Source organism: Felis catus, chromosome A2 (genome assembly GCF_018350175.1).
Source record: "Felis catus isolate Fca126 chromosome A2, F.catus_Fca126_mat1.0, whole genome shotgun sequence".
NCBI lineage: Eukaryota > Metazoa > Chordata > Mammalia > Carnivora > Felidae > Felis > Felis catus.
The window spans coordinates 166,124,335-166,150,767 of NC_058369.1; the positions used below are offsets into that span (position 1 = coordinate 166,124,335).

General features: G+C 51.3%; 1 protein-coding gene and 1 long non-coding RNA gene across 9 annotated transcripts in view; one reads left to right on the plus strand and one right to left on the minus strand.

The window, feature by feature from the left end:
- Window positions 1-26,433, plus strand: part of DPP6 (dipeptidyl peptidase like 6) — a 949,991-nt gene that overhangs the window by 875,082 nt on the left and 48,476 nt on the right. For 5 of the 6 annotated variants that reach the window (XM_045053301.1, XM_045053300.1, XM_045053297.1 and 2 more), the window contains exons 12-16: window positions 1,481-1,519; window positions 5,849-5,956; window positions 8,335-8,426; window positions 9,202-9,249; window positions 10,999-11,117. In XM_045053301.1, coding sequence (XP_044909236.1) covers window positions 1,481-1,519; window positions 5,849-5,956; window positions 8,335-8,426; window positions 9,202-9,249; window positions 10,999-11,117 — 406 coding nt within the window. Of the gene's footprint in view, window positions 1-1,480; window positions 1,520-5,848; window positions 5,957-8,334; window positions 8,427-9,201; window positions 9,250-10,998; window positions 11,118-23,070; window positions 23,507-26,433 lie in introns of those variants that run through there. The other variant, XM_045053302.1, reaches the window with a different exon arrangement.
- On the minus strand, window positions 4,797-8,420 carry LOC123384166. 3 transcript variants are annotated; one of them, XR_006594899.1, is made up of 3 exons: window positions 8,166-8,420; window positions 7,551-7,653; window positions 4,797-6,906 (listed from the first exon to the last, which is right to left on the minus strand). It is a non-coding gene; the product is annotated as an uncharacterized LOC123384166 (long non-coding RNA). The 3 variants fall into 3 exon arrangements; XR_006594901.1 differs by lacking the exon at window positions 8,166-8,420 and having other exon boundaries at window positions 6,317-6,368; window positions 6,670-6,906; window positions 7,551-7,793; XR_006594898.1 differs by lacking the exon at window positions 8,166-8,420 and having other exon boundaries at window positions 7,551-7,793.

Consider the following 26,433-nt stretch of genomic DNA (forward strand, 5'->3'; position numbering starts at 1 on the left):
GGAACCCGCCTGCCGGCCTCTGTTTTGCTGCCACCGTGTGGATGGATTGTGTACTGCCGCAGAAGTCAAGGCTGAGCCCTCCGCGAAGGCAGGGGTCGCGTCCTCAGACCTGCATGAGCTCCACAGCCCGTGATGTGTCAACCCCCTTTATCTGCGCCCACCGCATGCTCGGGACGAGACTTCTCTTCATTTTTCAGTTGATATCAGAGAGGGGGAGGGGCAGCCTGAGCCCCCAGGACACGGGTGGAGCCGGCCCTGCCACCTGGCTTGCCTTCCACTTTCGGAGGACCTGGGGCCGGCGGCCCCTGGGGGGCCGCATCCGTCCCTGAAGGTCAACGGTGAGCCCAGCTATGTTCCTGGGGGCTCGGGCTGACTTAATGTGTAGTTAGAGGAGGTGAACGTAGGGACGATACCATGGAAAGTACCAGAGGGAAGTGAACAAAGAATGAAAATGCAAGCCGAGGGGCGGCCGGCCGAGGACACACCCTCCGGCCCGTGGGCGCGAGGCCTCCACACTTCCACGTGAGCCCGAAGAGGCACACCCCCTCGTGCTAGGTGAGAAAGGGTCAATTATACTCCAAGAATAATGCCCAGCAGGTCTTCCGGAAACTCCTTTTGGCCCCTAAGTTTTTATTCCCCAGCTGGGGAGGGAGAGGGCTTGTAGAGCAGGTTCACCGTGGCCTGGGAGGCCCGGAAGCATCTCGCCGCATCAGGTGCCGTTTCCCGGTGCACAGAGTGTTCTGTTACCGAGATGGACGTCCCCACGTGAGTCACCTGAGAGCAGACTCCAGATGATCCCGTAGGCATATCGAGGGGGAGGAGGGAAGGAAGGAGTAGACGCAGAGCCAGGAAGCCGGGAATGGTTGCTGATCTACACCTGCTCTCACCTCCGCCCCGACCGTGCGAGTCCATCATGAGACTCCCTCCTGCCGACCGTACAGGACTTGGGGCTAGAGAACCCCTCCCTGGGCGTCCGGAGGCTGGACCAGCACCGGGAGCAGGCCCACGGCGTAGCTGGAATGCTGGTGTTTTTTGTTCCGTTTGGTCTTCCGTTATGCGTCTTTCCACACGGTTCTGGGAGATTTACTTTTCGCTCCCGGGGTTGTTATTCAGGGCTGTGGCTTGAGAAACGTCCACACACCTGCACACGCACAAAGCCCTACAACAAGGCAGCACTTCCGAGCAGGCCCACGCGTGGACTGACGGCCAAATATGGCAGAAGTACGCCATCTTCCACCGGGTTCCCGCCCACCGTGGGTTTGTCCCCGTTGCCGGGGAGGGTGACGTTTTTCTTGTTCGGGGACACGAGTGTTGGCGGTGAGCCACAACGGTGGGCCGGGATGCCTCCTCCCTGGGCGGGCCACGGCTCTGTGTGCCTGTGCAGCGACCGTGGAGGGGAATCAAATTGTTTCTGCGCTGTTGGTCACAGACACAAACCGTGCAAACACATCCTTTGTCTAATGCTCTTATTTCATTTCAGAAACACGAGGACGAAAGCGAAGCCTGGCTCCACAGACAGGTAGCTACTGCACGTTTGACTTGTCTTTTGTCTGCGCCCGCCCCCAGATGCGCCACCACGGCGCTCTCCGAGTTTTCACAACACGATGGCTTCTCAAGCATTCAGTCCCTCAGTAGCCCCGCAGAGGTTTCCGGCCCTGGTGGGTGGTGGGGGCTGCTCGGCCGGCTCCTCCTTGCTCCCCGTGGCCCTTGCGCATGACTGGAGAGTCACGAACCAAGGAAGAAAGACAGTTTGAAAACCACGGCTCTTGAGAACGTACGGGGCTTGGTGAGAACTCAGTTCTGTTAGATTGATGTCCTTGTGGCGAATTACAAGGAGTCCATGAACGCTGCCTCAACGTACTCTCTAAAACAGGCTGGTAGCCGTACATCTCTCCTCAGGATTCTGTGGCTGTCCCATTGGAGGCGCACCGTGCTGGGGTTCGGCGTGAGCTTTCACGGGAACCTGGCCTTCGGAGCCACCCCCGGCTTCCCGTCCTTACTCGGGCAAGAAGTACACGTTAAACAGGCTCCGGGGTCTTGAGGTTTGAGGAGGTCGGGAGAGGCCGACAGGGACTCCCACTTCTACAGCCAAAAACATTAAACTCTCGCAGAAAGCAAAGCTCTCAGGGCTGGTGTTTTGTCTCACTCCACACCCTGGCAAAGAACAGGTGAGAGTTTTGGAGGCTTCCTTCCTTCCTATCCAGCCTGCTGGGATGAAAGGAGTCTGAACATTTGTGGGGAAAATGACACCAGATTGGAGTCTCGAGAATCAGGGTGAAGCGAGTGCCAACAGAATCCGGGGACAGAATAACGGTGGCTGGACGCGGACCCACGGGCGGGACTTCCCTAGCGGCGGAGTCAGCTGTCCGTCCCAGCCTCCCATCGGTTACGTCCAAGGCGGCAACCTCATACACGGGCACACAAGCACACTCACTTTGAAATACTCCTCCTCGCCGGTCTTTTCCGAAAGAGGAATCGCCCAAATGCCCGATCTTGTTTCCTGTGTGTAAGCGTGGGTGCCGCATCCAAGCTAAGAAAACTCCAAGAAAGAGAGCGTGCTTGGAGGACCCCAAAACGTGAGCTGGGAGGTCATGCTGTGAAGTTGCCGAAAGCCCCCCTGGATCAGTGACAGGAGCGCAGATAGCAAACACACGTGCTGGTGCCCCTCTTGTAGCAGACAGAACGTCAGAGAGCTTGACGTGAAAGCGAAGAAAAGCCATCATCTGTGTGGTCGTCTGATCGGCCAGTACCTTACGGATCAGACCAGACAGCGCCTAGGCTCCGTAGATCTCAAAACTGAACCAGCGACTTCTCCCAAGCCCTTGTCCGGCGGGTGTGGGGACGACCTTCCTTCTTGTGGCTGAACGACATTCCACTGTACGGACAGACCGCGGCTTGTTTATCTGTTGATGGGCATTGGGTTGTTTCTGCCCTTTGGCTGTCTTGAGCAGTGCGGCAAGAACCTTCTGCGGGGAGCCCAGAGCCAGACAAAGAGGCCGCCCGTTGTGTGATTCCATTAACACAAAATGTCCTGAATAAATGAGTTCACAGAAAGGGACGGCTGTTTGCTGGCTCCCCGGGCCGGGGGAGGGCGCTGGGGAGCAAATTTATGTGAATTTCACCCCAGTACAGTTTTTAAAAAAACAAACAAAAAAAACCCAAATGGAAATGAATCCTCTAGAACAGCAGCTCTCAAAGATTCACGGGGTAGGAAGGTTGATGAGAGGCGGGCATGAATCCCACGTGTGGTAAATGGAAGTAACCCTAAGATATGTTCAGAAGACACGGACAGGTGTTTGGCTGTGGGCAGGGCTGGAGCACTGGCTGGGGGTCCTCGCGGTCTGGAGCCCAAGAGGCCGCCCGCTTTGCTGGTCTCTTCATCGCGGAGACGCCATCATCACCGGGATTTTTCTGTATTTATCAGCCTTGCAGCTCGTGGCCCACCTGAGAATACCAGCCACGCTGCAGACAGACAGCCTGGATGGCCTTGGGACAGCGGCTCTCTCCACGCAGAATCAAGTCGGCACTCAAAGCCACGTGGAGAATCACACTTTTACAATGCAGACTTGAAGGCATTTACCGAGCAAACCGCTAACATTTTTTAAACAGCCATTGAGAAATGTGTCGTGCCGTCTTGAGTTTAAGACGGCAGGTCCTATAGAGGACCTGTTCCAAGGTGGTGCTTTCCCCGCTCAGGGCCGGCGAGCGGCCCTGCCTGGAGAGTGTAGGGAGGCCCTGCTTTCTCTGGGTACCACTCCTCAGGCATCACGAACACAGCGCTCCAGGGCCAGTAGGAAGGTCTAGCTTCGCCAGTTTCTCATGACGTTCAAAGAGATTTTTCACAAAGGGATCCGTGGACCCTGTTTTTCACACCCTTCAGGATATCACGAGGTCCTGGAGGGCAAGTTAGGAACCACCCAGTTCTCCTAGGAATATTCCAGAAGAATAGGCAGCTCCCCCCTGATGCATGCACTCCATCACCACCACCCGTGACCTTGCAACGTCTGTCCTGATGTGGATCCACGGGGATTCGGTGTAGAGCCCTGGACCCCGTCCTCTGGCTGAAGATGCATCCTGTAGGCCGACATCAGACAGTCTTTCTTCCTTAACCAGAATTTTGGTTTTGTGATTTCAAACTCCAGGCTGGGAGATTGGACAAGGGGCGTGTCCGGAACCACTCTCTGGGAAGAACTGGCAGGTGTGGTACCGACATTTCACAAAGACTCTCTCACCAGTAGAAAGGGCTCCTTCTTCACGGATCCTCTGCGAGTGGCATGGAGGTGGGGAGAGGGGGCATCGTGTGTGACAGATTCTCTGGTACTGAGAGAGACCGGAGAGCTTCCCCCAGAAGCCCTGAATGTCAGCACTGACATCCGGGTCTCCTCCTCAAAAACCATTGCACTCTCCTACCAGGAATACATTTACTGCCCCAGAAAGCGGGTCTCAGGCTGAGGGCAGGTGCACAGTGCTCCCTGATGAATGTAAAGGTGACATCAAAATGATGAGGGCCCCCTCAGTATGAAAGCAAAGCGTCTGGCCGGAATTAATTATTTATTACCTTTATTCAGAGTATTTTTCTCTGCCAAAAGTGCAAACACTTCCCCAGAAAACGGAGGCAATATTGCAGTATCCGCCCTGGGGCTTGGCAAATAAAAGTACATTTAAAAAGCCAGAGTCCCCACTCACTTTCCCATTGCCCCTGCTTCTAAATACCACGCTGCCAGCTCTAAATAGAAAAATAAATATTTGCAGATTAAAGGTTTCATTTTATTGCAAATATTCATGAAGATTAAATGTCATTTTAATCACATGTTAGTTTATTTCTCCGGGCGCATCACGCTGGCGTCTCCTCGCTCACTGCGGGGAAATGTGCGTTCCTGGCACCAGCTGGGGCCTATTTACCATTTGTTCTCGGCCGCGTGAGCGTGCGGCTCCTTGAATCAGAAAATATAGATCGTCGCCGACTAATTGGCGTTCACGGATGGAAACTTCCAAGCCGGAGCCGCAGAGATGCTGAGATGCCGCTGTAGCAAAATGCCTTTTCCCCCATCGGGGAGGTGGCCCGACCCCGGGGCCGTGGCCGCTCAGCTCTGGGGGGGCCGGGCAGGGATAGGGCAACACACTTCAGGCCTCGGCTTTGAATCCAGCCGAGAATTCCTTCCCCGGGGGAGAGCTGGGAATGCCCATTCCTCTCCGAGGAGAAGTGGCAAGAGACCCCAGCAAACGGGCCATCCGGCAAATGCCCGTGTGGCACGCTCTTCTGGTTCAAGGTTCCTGGAAGGAACGTTTCCTGCACCTGCACCTGCACCTGCACCTTAGAATGAATAAAATGTGTCCTTGTTTGCTGTTCTGTTCTCTTTTTACTTGTCTCCCTGGCGGGCTATTCCGTGTTCTTTACTAAATTAAAGAACAAAAGACGAGACCGAACGTGGTAGAATTCATTTTCAGGCACAAACTTGTGAGTGTTCGGGGTTCGCTTCTTCAAGGTGGAGGCGGGTGTGCCTGGACAGGTGCTGCCCTGGGCTCTGCTCTCACGGAGCCGCGGTGAGAGGGGCAGGTGCCCCAGGCGCTCTCCGTGCAGAGGTCCTGCCCCGCCTGGGGGCCTGCGACAAGCCCGCTCCGGGCTCGGCGCCTTCCTGAAGGCTCTGCTGAATTCCTCATTGTTCCTCGGGAAACAGAAGCTTTGACTCGTGCTTCCCAAGGAGAGGAGAGGCCCCACGCACTGTTGATTCTTTCCACCGCACCCCCCATTACAAACGGCAGAGAAGATGGCTCTCAGGATGTATCGTCAGTGGTATACCTTTTCCACACACAACGAAGCCTTTTCACACTCTGCTTTTGTCCGTAGAACGAGGAGCCGGTGTTCTCCAAGGACGGCCGGAAGTTCTTCTTCGTCAGAGCCATCCCACAGGGGGGACAAGGGAAATTCTATCACATCACCGTCTCGTCGTCCCAGGTAATCCCGACCGTTTCTAAAACTTCCCGCTGTGCTGGTGACAGCCCCTAGTGGGGACCACTCTGTGTGCCCTGATCATCTGCAAGGTCCCCAGAGGGAGCCCGGGTCCTTGAACTGGGAGGTGGTTTCCCCAAGGTGGGGCAGAATGGGGCGCTCGCAAAGCCCAGGGCTTGAGACGCTGGGTCGCACGTGTGCCCTTTCTGTTAGGGCTCGAAAATGCGATGACACTTCGGGGCCCCTGGGTGACTCAGTCGGTGAAACGTCCGACTTCAGCTCAGGTCACCATCTCACAATTCGTGGGTTCAAGCCTCGCGTCCGGCTCTGTGCTGACAGCTCGGAGCCTGGAGCCCATTTCGGATTCTGTGTCTCCCTCTCTCTCTGCCGCTCCTCCACTCACGCTCGGTCTTTCTCTCTCAGACATAAACATTAAAAAAAAATTTTTTTAAATAACACTCCTGGCAGTAGCATAGGGGACTGTGGGACCCGGTGTTGGGGATGAGCCCTGGGACTCGGGTCTACTACTTTGTAGACGATCCTGTGCCCTCGACCCTCCCTCCCCGTCTGTTGTGCTGTCCCTGACCCTCTCTCCCAGGGACACGGGTCTCCCAGGGACACGGGTCTAGTGCCTCATGGTGCGGTGTCCTAGGACATGCTGTCTTTGAGCCCGGTGTAGGCACTATGCCACTACTCTGCTCCCGCCTGCTGCCACTCACCTGATTCTGAGGTCTGGTGGCTTAGGAGCAGGGCATCGCTGAGCTTAATGTACGCGGATTTAGAACCAGAGGCAGAGATCTTGGTGAACGTTGTTTGTTGCAGACCTATCGCCCCAGGAAGCTCAGGGCACTGAGTGTTTGGGGAGTGCTGCCTTGAGGAAGAAGGTGCAGAGAGGGCGTGGCATTTCTGTGACCATGACCCTCGTCTTCCGAGCGTGGGTTCCATTTCTGAGAGAGCTTAAGTTATTTGGGGCCCAGGATAGGTGAATTAAAATTTGATTTTAAATAGTTATCAAAAATATCCTGTAGCTACTAATAGAAGACTGCTATTTAGGATTTGGGCCAAAAGACAATTTCAAAAGAACATGCTGAGGACGCCCCACTTAAGGGCAGGTGTGACACAGGGAACAGTAACGGAGACCCAGCTGTGACCGTGGGGAGCCTGGTTCCCCGAGGCAGGGCTGCAGGGGCCTGAGTCTCCAGCCCAAGTGACCGCATGACTGACGGTGACTGCTCTCTGGCCGACTTTCCGTTGGTCACTGTGGCACCAGAGTCCTGTTTCCACATTTTGGATCACATTAACCAAGATCGAAAACGTTTATGTGTTTGCATGTGGCCGTGTCCCTGAATTCATGCACAGAGTGCCCTGTTAACATCCCTGCAGGAAGCAGGCCCGCCTTCATCCAGGAGAGCACCCCCCTGGCCAGGAGCCCCTCAGGCCACCCCTGTCATCCAGAATCCCCCGCACCCCCGCTTCCCTGCTCCCCGCAGGCTCTCCCTTCCCCTGAGACCCCCGTGGGCTCTGCCTGACTTAGTCACCATCCGATTCCCACCTGCCTCCCTGAGCACCTGCCCTCCAGCACAGCTGGCCGGTGCCTCACCCTGCACCTCCACACCGCGTTCCAGATCACGTCGTTCCTGTCGCGATGGCCGCACCTCCCTCCAATACGGTTTATTGTCAGAATTATTCCACTCTGGGAGGCACTTGGGGAGAGAGAGGGATTCGAACCGTCCTTGTAAATGATGGCAGAGAATGACAGACGCGTCTCCTCCCTCCCTCCTTCCCTCTCTCCTTCCTTCTCTACCTTCCTCCCTCCCTCCCTCCCTTCCCCCCCCTCTTCCTGTCTTCCTTCCCCTTCCTTCCCCTCTTCCTTCCCTCCTTCCTTCCTTCCCTCCCTCCCTTCCTCCCCCTCTCTTCCTGCCTTCCTTCCCCTTCCTTCCCCTCTTCCTTCTTTTCTTCTTTCGTCTCTTCCTCCCTCCTTCCCTCCTCCCTCCCTCCCCCCTCCCCTCCGTCTATTTCCTTGTCCTGTTTCATACCCCCCCATATTCCTCTTTCCTCCCTCCCAGTCTTCCTGTAGTAATGACTCTGCTAATGAGATTCCCAAATTTTACAAAACAGCATCAACAGCATGTGCAGAGGGGCCATTGCTGCCTCTAGTGACACCCATGTGTCATGGTTGGTGGCCCCGGCCGTCATGGCACCAGGTGACAAGTACCACGGACGTGGACTCTGGAGGAGGGGGAGGGCTAGGACCTGGGGGTGTCAGCTGAGGCTTTGTGGACGGGCTGGATGCAAGCCCCGGTCAGAGGAGAGGACTTGGGGGGTGGGGACCCCACGGAGGGGCTCGGGCTCGCCAGCTCTGCCATGTCCTGTCTGTGTTCCAGCCCAACAGCAGCAACGACAACATTCAGTCCGTCACCTCTGGAGACTGGGACGTCACCAAGATCCTGTCCTATGACGAGAAGCGGAACAAGATGTAAGTGGGCGGGGCCGGCAAGACCCCGGCGAAACGCGGCCCTTACTTCCGGTCAGACGACACTCACTAGGTTCTGTCTCCCAGCGGCCCCGCCTCCAAAGTTGCCAGACACTGAGCAGAGGAAGCCCAGCAGCCGGCCCTGCGGGGTGACACAGGGGGACAGGCGGTGGCAGGACGGGTCTGTACTCCTTGTGAGCTCCAGGCCCCGTGCGGGGCGCGTTGTGACCGTTCCGTCCTTCGGCTCAGCAGTCCGGGGGAGGAGGGGGGTCACTGCTTTCCCCGCTGCTAATGTAAATAAGCCGACACACAGAGCGGTTGAGTCGTTGACTGCGGCTTATCCAGACGGTGACAGGGAGCCAGGATTCAGCTCCGACGGTGGAGGCCAGGCCCGGGATGCCGCTCGTCCTCCCCGGTGGTGGGACCAGGGCCCGGGGGCCCACGCTCCAGTGGCAGACGAACACCACTGCCCCAGGCTTTACGTCTGGACTGGTGTCGAGGGTGCTCGGGTCCCGGCCCTCCGGGAGGCCAACGGCTTGTAAAGGGATGCCCACACCTGAGTCCAGTTGTACACCGTCCTCGGCCCCGGTGGAGCCCCGGTGAGGCCCCTGGGTGTGTGGCTCTCCCGCCCGCGCCCTGGGCTGGGCCTGAGCGGGACAGGAGGTCCCGTCACCACGCACGGGCAGAGTCCCGGGGAGCCTCTGCAGACAGAGCCCTGCAGGGGACACGAGCCCACCCTGGGACCACTAATCCCTGTTGTCCCCCCCGGTCTTTGCAGCTACTTCCTGAGCACCGAGGACCTGCCTCGGAGGCGACAGCTCTACAGGTACGTGGGCCGGCCGCACGCGGGGCTCCGCCTTCAGAAGGCCTGGTGACTCGTGCGGGGACACGGTACCCCCGGGGGGGGGGGGCGCAGGGGACCGCCACAGAGGCAGCTGTAAGGTCCGGAGACAAATAACGAGAAATGCAGAGGCCACCAAATTTGAAGCTTGATTTTTCTGCGTTTGTCCAACGTGGGGTGTTTGCTCCCCACCCCCGACGTACTTTCTCGTGTTGATAACCCAGCCTCTTTCTTCTCAACTTTATGCAAATGTGATGTGGCGGGCTCATTCCCACGGGGGGCTGATGGGAGGCAAGTCGGGTCAGGCGTGCCCCGTGTCGGGCGGGGAGGAGGCCCTCTACGGGCTCTGTGTCGCCACTGTCTTGCTGTGACAGCGGTCAGATCCGGAACCCCAGACGAGGCAGAGGAAGGGTGCCGTCTGAACCCTGGAGAGGCAACTTCTTCCAGGGTCTGTTCTCCCTGGCATCAGGTCCTGTCACCTGCCCCAGTCACTGTTCCCACCGGGGAAAGCCTTGGGTTCTGAACTGAGATCACCAGACGTGGAAATAGCACAACCTCTTACCTCCTCCGTGTTTCCCAGACTAGAAGGTCGGTGGGTGCTGGTCACAGCCCACAGGCACACCTGCCACCCCGTGGGGACCCGAGGGCCCAAGGGGGTGACTCAGGCTGGATGGAGCCGACGCCTGGCTCCCCTCCCTGCCGCGGGACGCTGGAGAATCCCTCTCAGGAGGACCAGCGTGTCCCCTCCCGCCCACCGGTGCATGTGCTGAGGGCACAGAAGGCCAGCACAGGGGAGTCCCTCTGGAGGGGAGAGAACTCTGGCAAACCCACGTGGTCACAGGCCCGCTGCTCCGTGTAGCTGGGCGTGCCTGCCAGCGTTACTTAGATCAGTCCTGTCACCCCAAGAATGAAGGGGTTCGAGACGGACCGCCTCCCTTTTCCTCCGCCTTATGAATACCGTTAGAAGGCCGTCTTCTCCTGGGCGCGAGCTACCATCACCCTTGTGGGCAGGTCTCCTGCGGGGCCTGTGGGGGGAGGGAACCTTCCCCAGCAAAGTGCTCAGGCAGGAACCCCCTCCAGGTATATGCAAAGCCTCCTCGGTATCTTCATTTTGGGGAACACATTTCAGGCCTTCTTGACGTGAGCGTGTGCTTGTTCCGCGTGGTCCCTGGGTTCCTGCTCCGCCCCCCCCCAACAAGTGAGAAGCTCCACGTCTCCGTGTGGCCCCGAAGCAGCCAGAGCCCGGTTCAGCCCATGCCCCTGGGGTTCCTGACACGTCATGCACCAGTGCTAGGTTCTCCTAGGAAATTCGGAGATTCGGAAGACGAGCTCCTGTTCTCAAAGAGCGAGCCATCTTCTCAGACCAGAGGTGTGGGTCCAAAGTACTAGACAACGGCACCAGGCGCTGTGTGCCTTCCCCTTCCCAGTGGGGGCATGCACAGGCGCAGGTGACCAAGCGTGCACTGTCACGTGTGCACCCAGCGAGCACAAGTGCCGTGAGCTCTTCCGAGGGGGGCCTGGCCGCCAGGGAAGGGGAGAACAGAGCAGAGCATTCGGGCCTTCCCGGGGGGACAGGCGGGAGAAAGTCCCACCGTGGAGCGTCAGGGACTCGCGAGCACCCTTGAAAGGAGAGAAGCCACCAGCCCCGAAGGCCGAGCTGGGGGTTTGGACCCTGCGCCCTGGGCCGGTCTCCTCGCCGCCTGGGTTCACACCCCGCCGTCTTTGTTCCTCCAGCGCCAGCACGGTGGGCAGCTTCAACAGGCAGTGCATGTCCTGTGACCTGGTGGAGAATTGCACCTACTTCAGTGCATCCTTCAGCCACAGTGCAGACTTCTTCCTCCTCAAGTGCGAAGGTAGGCTGCGGCCCTCTGGACCCGCCTCTACGTCAGCGCTGAGATCCGCGGGCATCCCGGCCACCGGCAGGGGGGTGGCGGTGGGAGCCCGTCCCAGACCAGGCAGGGACCTGCCCAGGTGGGCTCACGCGAGCAGGGTTACTGGACCGTCTGCGGTTTACAGCTTATCAGGGCGTTTACCCGCTAGGCCACTTAATCCCAGAGTTCCTCCACATTCTCCAAACAAAAAGTCCTAGGAAGTAGATAAGTGTCCCACACGTTGACGAACCTTCGCCATTTATAAAGGTAATAAACTTCTCAAAGCTCAACTTCTTAAGCATATTTAAGGGTCGAGGTGATCTAGAAGTCTCAGGCAGAAAGAAATTATCGTCCTATGACCTAACGTGGGGGTAACTTATCCCAGAAAGTTCCTGATCACACCCATCAGCATACACGAAGCAGTGGGCATGCCCCACGGTGGAAAAACCATTGTCTTTGCGTCTTGTCGTCATATGTTGGAAGGACAAGGTCTGAATCCACAAATAAATGCGGTTGTTACAAAGCGTGTCTCAAGAGCTCCTGAGACCACGTTGCTGAAGGTGGAACTGACTGGGACCGGGACAAATTCAGGCCCACGACTCACGGGTGCAGAAGGAGGAATGTCTGTGACAGCACTGTCTTCGTCGGCCTTCGCCAGCTGCACACCAGGGCGTGACCTCATCCCCTTTTTGTGAGTATCTTCCAAAATCGTGAAAAGCCAGGAAGACTCGGCCCCTTGACCACCACAGGCTCAGCCCCAGACGTTCTCCCAAGACGATGGGGAACCTCTGAATTACAACTGTAGCTACCCCCTCCCCCAGTCCCCTCGAAGGAAGGTGGTACCAAACTCCTCTTAGACAGCAAGTGGCCGAAAGAGGAGAGAGCCTAAGAACCAGTCCACTGGCTTCATCCGTCGACAGGAGGTTGGGTGATGCACAGGGAACCAGCATCAAGGTCTCCCGGCTACCGGGCCAGCGACACCTGCCGCCCTGTGGCAGGATCTTTGGGAAATTACAGCCTGGGAAAATGTAGGGTTTATGTGGCCAGGAAACCGACCCACTAGGAGCTGAGACAAGAGTCTGACCAGAGCTACACAGTCACGCATCTGGAATCTTGTCCCCAGAAGGAAACACAGAAACATCATGATAAAATACAGAAGAGAAAAGTCAAAGTGCATTTAAAGAACTTCCCAGACAAGGATCCATTATTTAAAACCCATTTAAATATTGAGCATGTTGCCTTATCGTAAGGTAAGCTGAAACTAGCCCTCTTCTCTACAAAATGTCTCTGTATATATTTTTTGTGTGATAACCTATTTTCTGGTGAAAGTAACTTGAATGCCCAAATTGACCTTTCCCCCAAAGCCTGACCAAACCCTCATTTTTAAAAAGGGACTTTCTAAAAGACAAACGAAGCAACATAAATGTACAAAACCACGGACTTAGCCGCAGCGAAAGCGAATCCCCGTCCTGCGCTGAGGGCCGGTTAGCCCCGTGAGCGGTGGTGACGACTGTCATGGGGGTGAGACTTCAGAAGGGGATGATTACACCCAGTTTGATTGCTTGGGATTTTTGTGGGGGAAGAAGAATCAAGGGAAGATGAGGTGGCATCTCAGACGTGGGCAAGGGTGGGATTCAGAGTGTCGAGTGCAGTGTCATGGGGCGGGGGGAGGGGGATGCAGCGTGAGGAGGAGCGGTGGGCATGCTGAGATCGCGTGGAGGGTCCCCCCCCGACGGCCTGTGAGCCCCCATCGGTCCAGCAGAGGCGTGCATTTAAGAAGTCCAATTTAACAACCAAAATTAATTCTCAGTGATTTTATTTTCCCCCATGTCTCTCGGCAGAGATTGAAGTGGACCCAAGCAGCATTGATTAAACTCCCTCCCCTGTGTTGCTTTCACACCCCAACGCTACTCGCTACTCCAGAGATTCCTACGAACCTCTGACCAAAACAGTGTCCCCACCCCCAGCTCTAAGAGGCTCTCCTTCCCTGCTCCTGCGACACTTCGGGTAGATTAACATGGCCCCTAAGATGTAGCCAGAACAACAACAAGTCCTTCCCTTCCAGGCTGAAGAAAACGTAATGACAGTAGAGGATTCTCTGTGACTGGGGGAAGGGGAATCTGTGAACGCTCCCACACTCAGAAGGGCTCGGCCCATCGTGCAGGGGGAGGTTTGGACCAAGGGTTTAGAACCAGGGCACGGCAGACACCCAGCGGCCAAAGCAAGGGCTTAATCAGAGCGGCCGCAGGCCGTCACGCTGGGGGAGTCCACAGGGCTGGGGACCACACAAGCGGCTGTAAGACCACAAAATTGAGATACCCCATCTAAACTCCTCCCGCTTTGCCTGCGGACCTTCCGCTGTGATGGGTTTTGCCGAGTTTATCTGCGATGGTTCTGTCCCTTAATTTACACTGTCCCTCTGTCCCAGCTGATTGTCGCCCATCACTCGTCTGCAGTGAATGCTTGTCTGTGACTGGCCCTTCCATGCGTTGTCCTTCTCCTGGTGAGACCATAACCTCCACCCTCATCGTCACAGATTTCCTCTTAGTCTTATCATCTGGTGCCCTCTCCTGTGACACTTCCTTAACATTTATTCTGTGCTGTCTCAAGGCTTCTCATTTCTGTATTTGTTTATAATTCTTAAGTTCTTAATTTTTATTAAGTATGTAAAACTTTTAAATGCATAAATTATTTTCATACCTTTGCACACCATCGATTAAAATAGCACAGGTAAGGCAAGACTGAAATGTTTGCAGTGTTTACATCCACTCATTACCTAGCTGGGTCCCATCTCCCTGTGCCGGTATTTCTAGCAAAAAGTCATGGGTTTCAGATGGCCACTGAAGGCTTGCATGAAAAGTGCCTGTAAACCCAGATACAGTGGAACCTTGTAGAAACTCACCTACATAATAAGTACACAGATGTTTAGATTTCTTTTCCGATCTCTAGGGTCTAGCAGTGAAGCCAGATGCATTCAAAATACTGCATTACGATGTGACATCTTACAGCGATTTTCCAGAAAACCCAGCAAGCTTTCAGTTTCTACACTTGCTGGTCTCCCCAGTGACCCTGTAAGATGGGTGGTGATAGAAATACCTAAACTCTGTTCAGCTCTTCACAGTTTGAAAAATACATTCCTTATAATATTTGACGTTTATGTTTCCATTTCTGATTGCTTGCTATCTGTCTCTAACACAAAGAGATCTTAGAGTTCCCTACACTGAACATACTGTTCCACACTTGCACACTTGGTCTTTGATCGATCAATGGACGCCTGATTGATACATCCCCCAGACCTTCTTTCAGGCCAAGGGTTGATTTTTTTTTTAATTTTTTTAATGTTTATTTATTTTTAAGAGATGGAGAGACAGAGTGTGAGTGGGGAAGGGGCAGAGAGAGAGAGGGAGATACAGAATCCGAAGCAGGCTCCAGGCTCTGAGCTGTCGGCACAGAGCCCGACGCGGGGTTTGAACCCACCAGCCATGAGATCATGACCTGAACTGAAGTCGGACGCTTAACCGACTGAGCCACCCAGACGCCCCAGGCAAGGGTCAATTTTTATCAACCCTTGGGATGAACAAGCCCAGGCAGCGTGGGCACCTTCAGACCAGCATGTGTGACAGAAACTGTCACTGGTTCCTCAGCTGTCCTGGAGCACCCAGATCAGAAGCCAGGCTGCATCTCCCGCAGAGCTGTGACGTGAGTCTTGGGTGACCCCAGTGTCATGTTTAAAGAAAAATTACCTCCTGTATTAGTTCCCCGGGGCTGCTGTAGCAAATGACCACAAGCTCAGTGGGCTTAACGCAGCAAAAATGTATACTCTCCCAGTTCTGGAGACCAGAAGTCTGAAAGCAAGTCATCTGCAGGGCTGACTCCTCGTGGAGGCTCTGAGAGGGAACCTGCTCCATGCCTCCCTCCAGCTCCTGGTGCTGCCAGTGATCCTGGGTGTTCCCCACCTTGTAGATGTCCTACCCCGACCTCTGCCTCCACTGGCACGTGGCCCTGTGTCTCTGGGCCCCACACCCCAATCTCTGCCTTCGTCGGCACGTGGCCCTGTGTCTCTGGACCCCAGTTTCTCTCTCCTTGTAAGGACACCAACCACAGGTGAGGACCCACCTACTCCAGTCGACTTCATCTTAACTTGATTGCGTTTACAAAGACCCTATTTCCAAATAAGGTCACATCCACAGGTACTGGGGTTGGAACTGCAACATATCTTTCACGGGGAGATACAGTTGACCCACAGGACCTCCCTTCTGTGACTCCATTCACCTTCTTCTATAAGAAAGAGAGGAAAGGAACTGTTGTTGGTTTTCTCAGGGACACAAATTTAAGGGCAACCACGTGAGACTTTGTGACAGAGACTGTTCCCAATGGCTTTACCACATTCTAGAAGGAGTGAGAGGGGCCTCTGCAGAAAGTGATAGTTTCCAAACCATGTTTTTGGAAGATAACGCTGGCACGTTGGCGGAAGAAGTGTACGTTTTCTCCAGAAATTCTTCCTCCGTGTCAGAAAGTCAAATGAATACCCGAGTCACATGGAGCTTTGAAAAGTTGTTAGGATTTTTCTCCTCCCCAGCTGAATTCATCCAGGAGAGCCACTGTGCAACTGAATCAAAGCACCCAGTTTACATAATTTGAGTTTTACAATCATAGCCTCTGTTTAGACAATTGGATTTTTCTCTTCAAACTGAATCCCAAGCACATGATTCATTTTCCTCCAAGTTTGTCAGAAGGACTCAGTCAGTCCTGTTTCTAAGAAACACCGAAACTTCACCAGGAAAATGGGACCTGTGCATGAATCAGGCATTTGCTGTTTTATATCAAAAACAGTTTTCTATTTTTAAAAGTTAATAAGTAAACTTCTTTTTCTTGGAACCAAACATGGTGGAACTCGAGCTTTTCGTCGTGTTCTGAGTGGAGAACCTTTGTTATGAATCCTGCTGCGGTCTGGACTTCACCCCCCTTTGCTGTTAAGTTGTGATTTACGGAGCCATTTGCCAATGGTTAAGACATTCGGCCATAGAGTCAGCGACTTGATTTATCAAGACAGCATTCTCCATCTTGAAGTCAAATTGAAACAAAATATGTAAGCTTAAAATAAAGCGAGTGACTGTATCCCGATTACTGCTTTTCTTACTACTAAATGCTCGGGGCTCTATCATCACCATCGCTGCCATGGAGAAAGAGAAATCACAGAAATGGAGAGCAATGAAGGATGGAATTGGACAGACTTGGCTAGAAGCTGGGCCCCTCCACTCACTAGCTTCGTGATGCGGGCACGTTGGCTGGCCTTGCCAAACCCTCGACTTCCTCATCCTGAAAACTGGGGCCACAACAGTAGCTGTCTCACAAAGCTCTTGTCTGGATTCACGGAGGTAATGCACGTGGACTGCTTGGCATGATGTCCAAGGCACAGCAAATGCCTAATAAGTGATAACTAATATTGTGACCACAGTCACCATCGTCATCATCGTTACCTCAGTGATCAAAGGAGAGTGTCTTAGCCACCCTCCACCTACTGACTCAGCATCCAGAAGGTGGGGCTAACATGACAGATGGTTACCTTCTGTGAAATTAGTGAAGCAAATCCCTTACTCGGTGTTTCCAGATATGAGTGGCCATCCTCATACCTCACCAGGCTGTGCCAGAAGCCCTGGGTCTGCGCTCACACTAGCAGGATAGAAAGTTCCAGAAGTGACTGTAGTTGCCAGAGTCACAGAACCTTAGCTCACCCATGTGTGAGGCATGGAGGTGAAGTACCTGGTGACTTCAGAAGGGCAGATGCCTACAGGGCCCTCCACAGCTGGTTCTTGGTGGAAGTTAGGAAGGAACCAAATTTTCTTATTTTCATCAGCACTGGATATTTCCTCCTTCTGTGCCATTTCCCCTCTCTGCCTCTACTCCATCAGATGCCCAGTGCTCTCAGCTGCCCTGGCCATGTTCTGACCTTGAGGAATATAACAGAGGGGGAAATGTACACCGAGGCACTATATTAGTTCTCCATGAGTTTTAGTCAAAACAAAGCCATGAGTGGCAGGGATGAAAAATGGGCTTCAGCCTTGAAGATCAACTCCTCCGCACTGGAAGTCTCTGGCTGCAGTGTTGTGCATAAGAAGGATGCCTTGGCCAAGTCCAGGCTCAGCAAGAAAGAGCCTCGTGAGCGATTGGTGGGTCATGTCTGCCACACGCAACAGGGAGGAGGTGAACGATTGGTTGGTCATGTCTGCCACATGCAGCAGTGAGGGAGGAGGTGGTGCCCACCTACCACACATCTGTTCCTGGAGGGAGTGGAAAGCTATTAATCTTGACATCACTACAGAAAGTATCCCGAGGGAAGCTTGTGGCCTAAGGTTTCTGACTGAAAGACAACTCGGCCAGTCATACATCTTTTGAAGTGAGGAGAAGAAAGCTCCAGATCCCTCCAAAGTGGCCCCGGGGTGATGCCCATTCACACACAGTCCTTCAGTGTACATCTAAGCAGGTGCACCCTCTTACATCCCGGCCCATCCAACGTAGGCATGAAATATACTCTTCTACTGAAATTATTTCAGATAACTGTAAATGATAGTGCCAGAGCTAGAAAAATAATAATCTGCATCCTCGCTGATGAAACTGTATTATTCGCTTCAAACATGGGGCAATACTGATGCCGTGCAACAAGATTTGAAAAGGGAAAAGCACGTAATCCTCTAGGCGTCTCTTATACCAAGTTTCCAAGCCATTAACCTGGGAGACCCTATTTTAATTTTGAGTTTGTCCAAGCGAATGTTTGGAACCAAGTTTGAGACTCCGTGGAGCGTTGCCAGTGTGTTTGTGAGGAAGAACATCTCTTCAATCTCTCAGACATTTGGAGCTACTCCCTCTGAAGCTGTGGGTACCAAGAACAAGGAGAGGGATTCTCGGGGCAGGTTGTATCATCAGTATAATTTACATGAATACTTTGGAAGATGCTAAACTCATCAGTAAAAGCTCCCAGACCCCAAGCAAGTCACTGAGCAGGAGCCTCGTTGCTCTTCAGTGACAACAAAACAAGCCTCTCCCTCAGAAAGACACTTCCCACTTTCCCACTGGACACCTTCCCCCTCACGGGGCAAATGTCTGAGCTGTTCCAGCACCAGGTGACAAGGTATCTTCTGCAAAATGAGAAGTCTTTCCTGACAGCATTCTACTTGAAATGTGCATTGACAATAAATAATACCATTCGGTGCAACTATGGTGCCTCTGTGACCCACGTTCTCCTTTTATGCCCACTGCCCCGACTCCAGCCAGCCACTTTGCTCCTGACCACCATCACATTTCCTAAAGCATCTTTTCCTTAAGGACAGCTTCCTGAGTACATATGTAAAATAGTAGAAGAAACATAAAATTAAAAAATAAATGGCACCACTGAGTCACCAGGAAGGGGTTACCTGCAGACCAGAACATTGAAAATTTTTTGAAAAGTAAATAGAAATAGATCACACTGAGAGTTAATTCCAAAGTCCAAAGCCTAGGATGTGTATGTAGCATAAGTGATGAAGGATGTAATTACAAAAAAAAATTAAAAAACAATCGATAAAACAAAAAGACAACCTACAGAATGGGAGATGTTTGCAAATGGCATATCTGATAAATGGATCAGATATTAGTACCCAAAGCTTATGGAGAACTGATACAAGTCAACGCCCAAAAACAACCCAGTTACAAAATGTGCAGCAGATATGAAGAGACATCTCTCCAAATAAGACATCCAGATGGCCACTAGACACATGAAAAGATGCTCAACATCACTCGTCATCAGGGAAATGCAAATCAAAACTACAATGAGATATCATCCCACACCTGCCAGATTGGCTAAAATAAAAAACACAAGAAACAACAGGTGTTGGCAAGGATGTGGACAAAAAAGGAACCTTCATGCACTGTTGCTGGGAATATAAACAGGTGCATCTGCTGTGGAAAACAGTGTGGAGGGTCCTCAAAAATTTAAAAATAGAACTACCCTACCATCCAGTAATCATACTACTGAGTATTTTCCCAAAAAAGGGGGAAAACATCAATTAGAAGGAATATATGTAGCTCTATTTTTATTGCAGCATTATTTACAATAGGCAAATTATGAAAGCAGCCCAAGAGTCCCTCAACTGATGAATGGGTAAAGAAGACGTGACATATATACACAATGGAATGTTACTCAGCCATTAAAAATAATGAAGTCTTGCCATTTGCAACAACATGCATAGAGCTAGAGTGTATGATGCTAAGTGAAATAAGTCAGTCAGAGAAAGACAAATACCGTATGATTTTACTTATAGGTGGAATTTAAGAAACAAAACAAATGAACTAAGAGACAAATGAAAGAGACAAAATGAAAAAAAAAAAGAGAAGCAAAGCAAGAAACAAACTCTTAACTACAGAGAACACACTGGTGGTTTCCAGAGGGGTCAGGTGGGAGTGGGTGAAGCAGGTGATGGGGATTAAGGAAGGCACTTGTGATGAGCACTGAGTGACATATGGAACTGTTGAGTCACTATATTGTACAGCTGAAACTAACATTAAACACTGCATGTTAACTATATTGGAATTAAAACTAAAAGCTTAATAAAAAAAAAAAAGAAGAAAAAGTAAATTGACTCATCAAAATATATACCCTCCCCTAATTTTTCTTAGTTCAAAAGAAAAACTGAATAGATGCAGTAATTATAAGCCCCAGTTTTCCAAGAAAGCCCTGGATAATGCCTGACAAAGATCAATGAAGGCCTGATCTTTATTTTTAGTGCCCTTCTCTTCATTCTCAGAAGTGTCCTTGTTTGGGCAAAATTATGGACAGCATACCACCAAACAGGAATGTGGAAGATACAGCAGGATTACCCAGAAGACCACAACTGGATGGAAATGAACATTCCAGCAAAACTTGAGAGACATGAATACTAGATCCCAGAAACGCATTCTGCCGTGTGGAGGTTCGAGGGGAGACTGGGAAGGATGAAGGGGAAAAAATAACCAAAGATATAATAGAAAAAAATCCCACCAAGCGTTGAGTCATTACAGAGGAAAGAAGTATTGAATGTCTTGTAAGAATTTGGGGAAAGCCAGGAAGTTAATTGCTCCTAATGAAATTCGATGATTCAGAGGTTAGAAATTACATAAGGTTATGGGGCAGAAGGAAGGGTATGTGGAGGGTTTTCTCTTTTCTTTTTTCTTTCCTTTTCTCTTATTATTTTAAATACTCAGAGTAGTATCAGACTTCTCACTTTGCAACAACAGTTCAGGAAACAGCAGAACAAGTCCATAAACTGCTGCTGATGGAAAGCGGTTTCTAAGTTTCAGTCCTGCCCATCCTGAGCTCTTGTTCATAAAATGGGCAGGAAGGGGTACCTGGGTGGCTCGGTTGGTTGAGAGTTTGACTTCAGCTCAGGTCATGATTTCACAGTTCATGGGTGTGAGCCCCGCATGGGACTCTGTGTTGACAGCACAGAGCCCGCTTCAGATCCTCTGTCCCCCTCTGCCTGCCCCTCCCCCACTTCCACTCTCTCAAAAATAAACATTTAAAAAAATAAATAATAAAATAAAAATCAAATAAATAAATAAATACAATGGGCAGGAAAAGGAATTTGGGAATGTTCAAATATGTAAAATATACCATTCACACATCTGCCCTGGAAAATAAAACAAAACAAAACTACACACAGAGGTGCTTAAACAAAAGAAAAGGGCTGGCCAAAGAGAAGTAAGAGGCATATGATGAGCAAAGGAACTAAACTTTAACAATTATTGGATAAAATGTACTGCAGTTGTTCATGAGGATTCCTAAAACAAAAGTGCTTAAAAAACTAGAAGAAGCTTCTAGATGATTTCAGCCAGCTCTGGAAGGGCAACTGTGCTCCAGCAGATGGGGTGTAGACCCACTGGTGGGGAGCAGGGGATGTGGGAGACCTGGGTGCCTGTGTGCTAAAGAATTAAGTGAACCCTTACCTTATACTACACACACACACACACACACACACACACTCACACACTCACACCTCAAAATGGATTAAAGACTTCTACATAAGACCTGACACTGTAAAACCCCTAAAAGAACCCACGGGGGAAAGTTTTGGGCCATTGACCTTGTGTTTCATGGATAGGACACCAAAAGCAAAATAAGAAGAAAACATTTTAAAGATGGAAGCAAGGAAGCATTGGCACTACACTCCAAGAACTGTCACCTTAAACAATAGTGCTGGCACATTCTGACCACAAGTAAAACATCCATCCACTTCTATCCACGTTCCGATAGTAGGTGACATTTTGTTTTAAACCAGGGAATGTTATCGAATTGCCTGGCACACGTGAATTACAGGTATTAGATTGGAAACGTACAGCTGGCTTTCAACAAAAGTTTCCATTTTTGATAAGACATAAAAAGAATTGATCCCAAACTTAATTAATTATTGATGCTAATGGAGAGGAAGAAGAATAAGGGGAAACAGATGCTTGTCTAGCCATGAGTTTTGGCTCCTCCCCTCCCTCACTGTTTAAGAGAACACTTGCAGGGCGCCTGGTTGGCTCAGTCGGTTAAGCGTCCGACTTCAGCTCAGGCATGATCTCAAGGTTTGTGAGTTCGAGCCCTGTGTCAGGCTCTGTGCTGACAGCTTGGAGCCTGGAGCCTGCCTCGGATTCTGTGTTTCCCTCTCTCTCTGCCCCTCTCCCTCCCTCCCTCCCTCTCCCTCTCTCTCTCTCAAAAATAAATGAACATGAAAAAAATTAAAAATATTTGCAAGTATAGATGCTTGAGGGGACAGGGAGGGAAGGTCGAGTGAACCCCACTTTGCAGATTATAACGGGGAGGGGCAGGGCATGGAGGGTGCTGGAGGGAACATCCCAAGTCTAAAAAGAACACCTGCCATTCCGCTGCAGTCAGTTGTCACCATTCAGAAGCTATGTAATTTCTGGATCTTATGGTATTCAAACAGAGCTTCAAAATCCATATTTTTATATAAAAATCGAATTTCTCAATGTTGGAAACCCACTAAAATTCGAAACGTATTCCTTCTGGCTAAGCAAACATTTGCAGGCCATATCCCACCCACAGGTGACAGTCTGACGTCTACAACCCACTGGATTGCCAAGGGGAGTTTCTCATAATCTCTCGGTCCCAGCTATGAGCTACCCTCTTGGTTGTCACTAAATAGCCAGAAGGAGCCATAAGTGAAGTGGATACGTTTCTATCTCAAGGATCCAACCCTGGACCCTCATGAACCCACAACACTTTTTAAAGCTGATCTGTAAGAATATTTTGAAGGTACTTGTACTTAATTCCTAGCTATCCAGCATGGTTGAGTAAGGCAGTTTTCGTATTAATAAATTCTTCTCAGGGCGCCTGGGTGGCGCAGTCGGTTAAGCATCCGACGTCAGCCAGGTCACGATCTGGCGGTCCGTGAGTTCGAGCCCCGCGTCAGGCTCTGGGCTGATGGCTCGGAGCCTGGAGCCTGTTTCCGATTCTGTGTCTCCCTCTCTCTCTGCCCCTCCCCCGTTCATGCTCTGTCTCTCTCTGTCCCAAAAATAAATAAAAAACATTGAAAAAAAAATTAAAAAAAAAAAATAAATTCTTCTCATTATACCATCCATAAATTGTCTTCAAAGAGGTGAGGATGTTTATCACTTACTCTGCTGGCTGTAAATTGATCTTTGCTGCTTCAGGGAGCTCTTTGACACTGTCGTTGCCTTCCATCATTGACTTGAACCATTGGTCCATGTGAGGAAGAAAGAAAGTTATCACAAAAAGGGCTGTGGTGGTGGCTGACTCCCTTTTCCTTGCTTTGCTGTTGAGGAAACTGAGGCACAGAGCTGTTGAATGACTCAGGCAAACCGCACAGCCGGTTAGTAGTAGGAGCCCCAGACCCCACGCCATCTGACTACCGTCCTGGTGTTTCTGTAACACTGTTCTTCTCCTTTGCATCCTGATTAGCAAGCACCGTGGCTGGCCATCGAGAGTTTTGTGTGCTCGGTGCATTGTACCCAGAGAAGGAACCAAAGAGGCAAACCTGGATGAAGTGCTAAGGAGAAGGTGAAAGGCAAATCTCAGAAGTCACATTTTTACTCTCATAAGTTCCATGGCTTTCACGCACACCAGTTCCAATAGCTTCAGACACGGGATGGCTCACATTTGCCTGAGAACACAGAAGATGGTGGTTTGAGCCACTTGTCCCACCCCCACCAGGAGATTTGCATGCTGATAATGAATCACTGTTAAGGAAATGAGTCCACGAGAGACCTACAGTCAGGAGTTCAGCCCATGTCCAACGTGGAAATGCATACTACTGATAAGAATGGGGGCTATGGGGGCGCCTGGGTGGCGCAGTCAGTTAAGCGTCCGACTTCAGCCAGGTCACGATCTTGCGGTCCGGGAGTTTGAGCCCCGAGTCAGGCTCTGGGCTGATGGCTCGGAGCCTGGAGCCTGTTTCCGATTCTGTCTTCCTCTCTCTCTGCCCCTCCCCCGTTCAAGCTCTGTCTCTCTCTGTCCCAAAAATAAATAAACGTTGAAAAAAAAATTTTTTTAAAAGAATGGGAGCTATGAGTGATCCTGTAAATTGTGGGTGACCCCAATCCTGTATGTGCTGCACCCAGCACCGCGTAGACTTTAATAAGTCAAACATGAACAACGGTTGTCTTCTTCCGTGTTGTCGACAGCAACAAAAAAGCCAATATGGCAGCAGAAAGCAGGGCAGGGGCCAGGAGGGTTGCAAATGAGCTCGAAAAAGGAGCAAAACTTCTTACAAAGCACCTTCTTCAGGAAACGTGGGGCCAAATAAGTCAGCAATTCTCGAAAGGAGACAAAGTGGGATCATCCTTGTTCTTAAAATAGTCACATTCAAGGGAAGATGAGCAGAGGCATCTGGCTAAATGTTACATCTGCTTCCACTTCCGTTAACTTTTTTTCCCCCAGAAGAAGGTATTAGATTATGGTAGACAGCTATTGAATGATAATACAGCACTCCTAATGCATTTTTAAAAGCCCCCTGTTTTGTACTTCATAGCTTTGCATCCATACCGACCGAGACAAAATGCATGTGAATGTAGGGACTCCATGAACACAGAGTATCCGCCCTTCTGTCTGGTTTGTTCCTCAGCAGAACCATGAAGACATCGGAGACATTTCCCTAAGGCAGCTTCTGACCTCCACCTCCCTCCTCCATCCAGTTCAACTATTGAGCAGCTAATGCATGCCTCTAGATGCTGGGGAAGCACAGAATCAGTCAGAGATCCTGCCTTGAGGGACTCATGTTGAGGGGGGAGCACCCATCCCAGTAATGGCATTTAATGTGGTTGGTGCTATTACTGGGATGTGTGCAGGGGGGCGTGAGAACCCAGGGAATTCTCTGTGTGCTAGGAACTTTGCTGGAGACCACCGTAGGCACTTGAGTAAGGCATCGTCCGGGGCGCCTGGGTGGGTCGGTCGGTTAAGTGTCCCACTTTGGCTCAGGTCCTGATCTCGCAGTCCGTGAGTTTGAACCCCGTGTCAGGCTCTGTGCTAACAGCTCGGAGCCTGAAGCCTGCTTCGGATTCTGTGTCTCCCTTTCTCTCTGCCCCTTCCCTTGTTGCTCGTGCGCGCTCGCTCTCTCTCTCTCTCTCTCTCTCTCTCTCAAAAGTAAAATTAAAATTATTAAAATTTTTTAAATAAATAAAAATAAGTTTAAAAATGAATAAGGCATCGCCCTTGACCTCAAGGAAGTCACAGACATGTGGTGAGAGTCTGCCTAACAAAAATTTGTATATTTAGGGCATGGAGGCTGCTCTAAAAGCCTAGCAGTTCACCATCTCCCTTCCCACTAGCAGAGACTGCCCATTTTACAGATGAGAACGTTAAGACACTTTCTACATCTTGCCCAAAAGCACATAGCTAATTAGAGGCAGAGTCAGAACTAGGATCGGTATTTTTCCCACACCTGCCTTCTCCACGTGCCCGTGAACACGACTCTTGCTCTCTTGTGCGTGGAGACAAACGAGCATTTTTGCTGATTGTTCTCCTCAAACGCTTCTTCCACAGCCGTGTAAATTGAGCCCTAGTGAAGCCTTAGACACAAGAGGGCACTGCAGCCCTGAATATTCACACCTGCCTTCCTAGGGCCGCTGTGGGGTCGGTGCAGCAGCATCTCCCAGCGTCTGGTGCCCCCTCCGGTGTGGCAGTCCCACCACCCGCACTGCAGTAGTGTTTCCACCACCCCGTGGGGCTACAAAGGACAGAGCCGTCCAGACCGAGAAGCATTTCTCTGATGCTCGCTGTCTGCCAGATACGGACTGCAGGCCAGGCGTGCAGCGATGAGCAAGACGCAGAGGCCCTGCCCTCGAGTAGCCCAGAGTCTGGTGAAATTCACAACACTGTGAAACCCGTCAAAGGGGCCGAGAGTGGAGCAGGGAGCCCGCGAGAGCCTCGGCTGGGATGGGCTACCTCCCCCACGTCATGGGTGTGAACTGGTCCCTGTGCTCTAGGACTTTACTGGTGAGGAGACATACACCACCAACTGGAGAATAATAAAGGGCAGACTGTAGCGAATTGTTTGGGAAAGACTATAAATGCTCTCGGTAGCCGGGAGAGAAAGCATCTGGTAACTGGCAAAACTTGGGGGGTCGGGGGGAAGGGCAGATGGTCCTTCCCAAGGAGGAAGCAGGAGGAAGTGACCCCTTTGTGCCTTGAGTGCCTCATCTATAAAATTGAGATAATAATAGTACCTGCCTGGTAGGGTTGGGGCAAACATGAAAGTTTTGACTATTTATGAAGCACTCACAGTGGATGTTACTGTTGTTCGTCATTGATCATGTTATTGTTCATGATGATGATGACAGTGTTATTGATGATGATGGTGATGGTATCACTGTTGTTGCTGTTGTTGCCCCAGCTCTGGCTCACACCTGAGAGATGGGGCCTTCAATTATGGTCACTTTTCTCCTGTAGTGGGGAGAAGTTTCACCTCTTGTTTCCGATGACTGGTGATGTGAATTTACATAGAGATCGGTTAATAATAGCTATTATGTTTCTATTCCATAAATTAGACCAAGATGACCAAACTTCATGGAATGTGTAGACAAAGGATTTTTATTTCCTTTCTGTGTACAAGAAACAGTAGTTGTGGCCTCCACGGCTAGCTGAAGTGGACGTTGAAGATCTGGGCCAGGATCTGGACCTTTGTAGGTGGTGTGGAAAGTGTACACGGGACAGAGTACAGCTTCATGCAGAGGGCAAGAGGGAGTCTGTCCTCAGAGCACGGAGCTCACATAGACCACCTTGACCATTTCCAAATTGAAACGAAATGAAGAAACACACAGATAATGA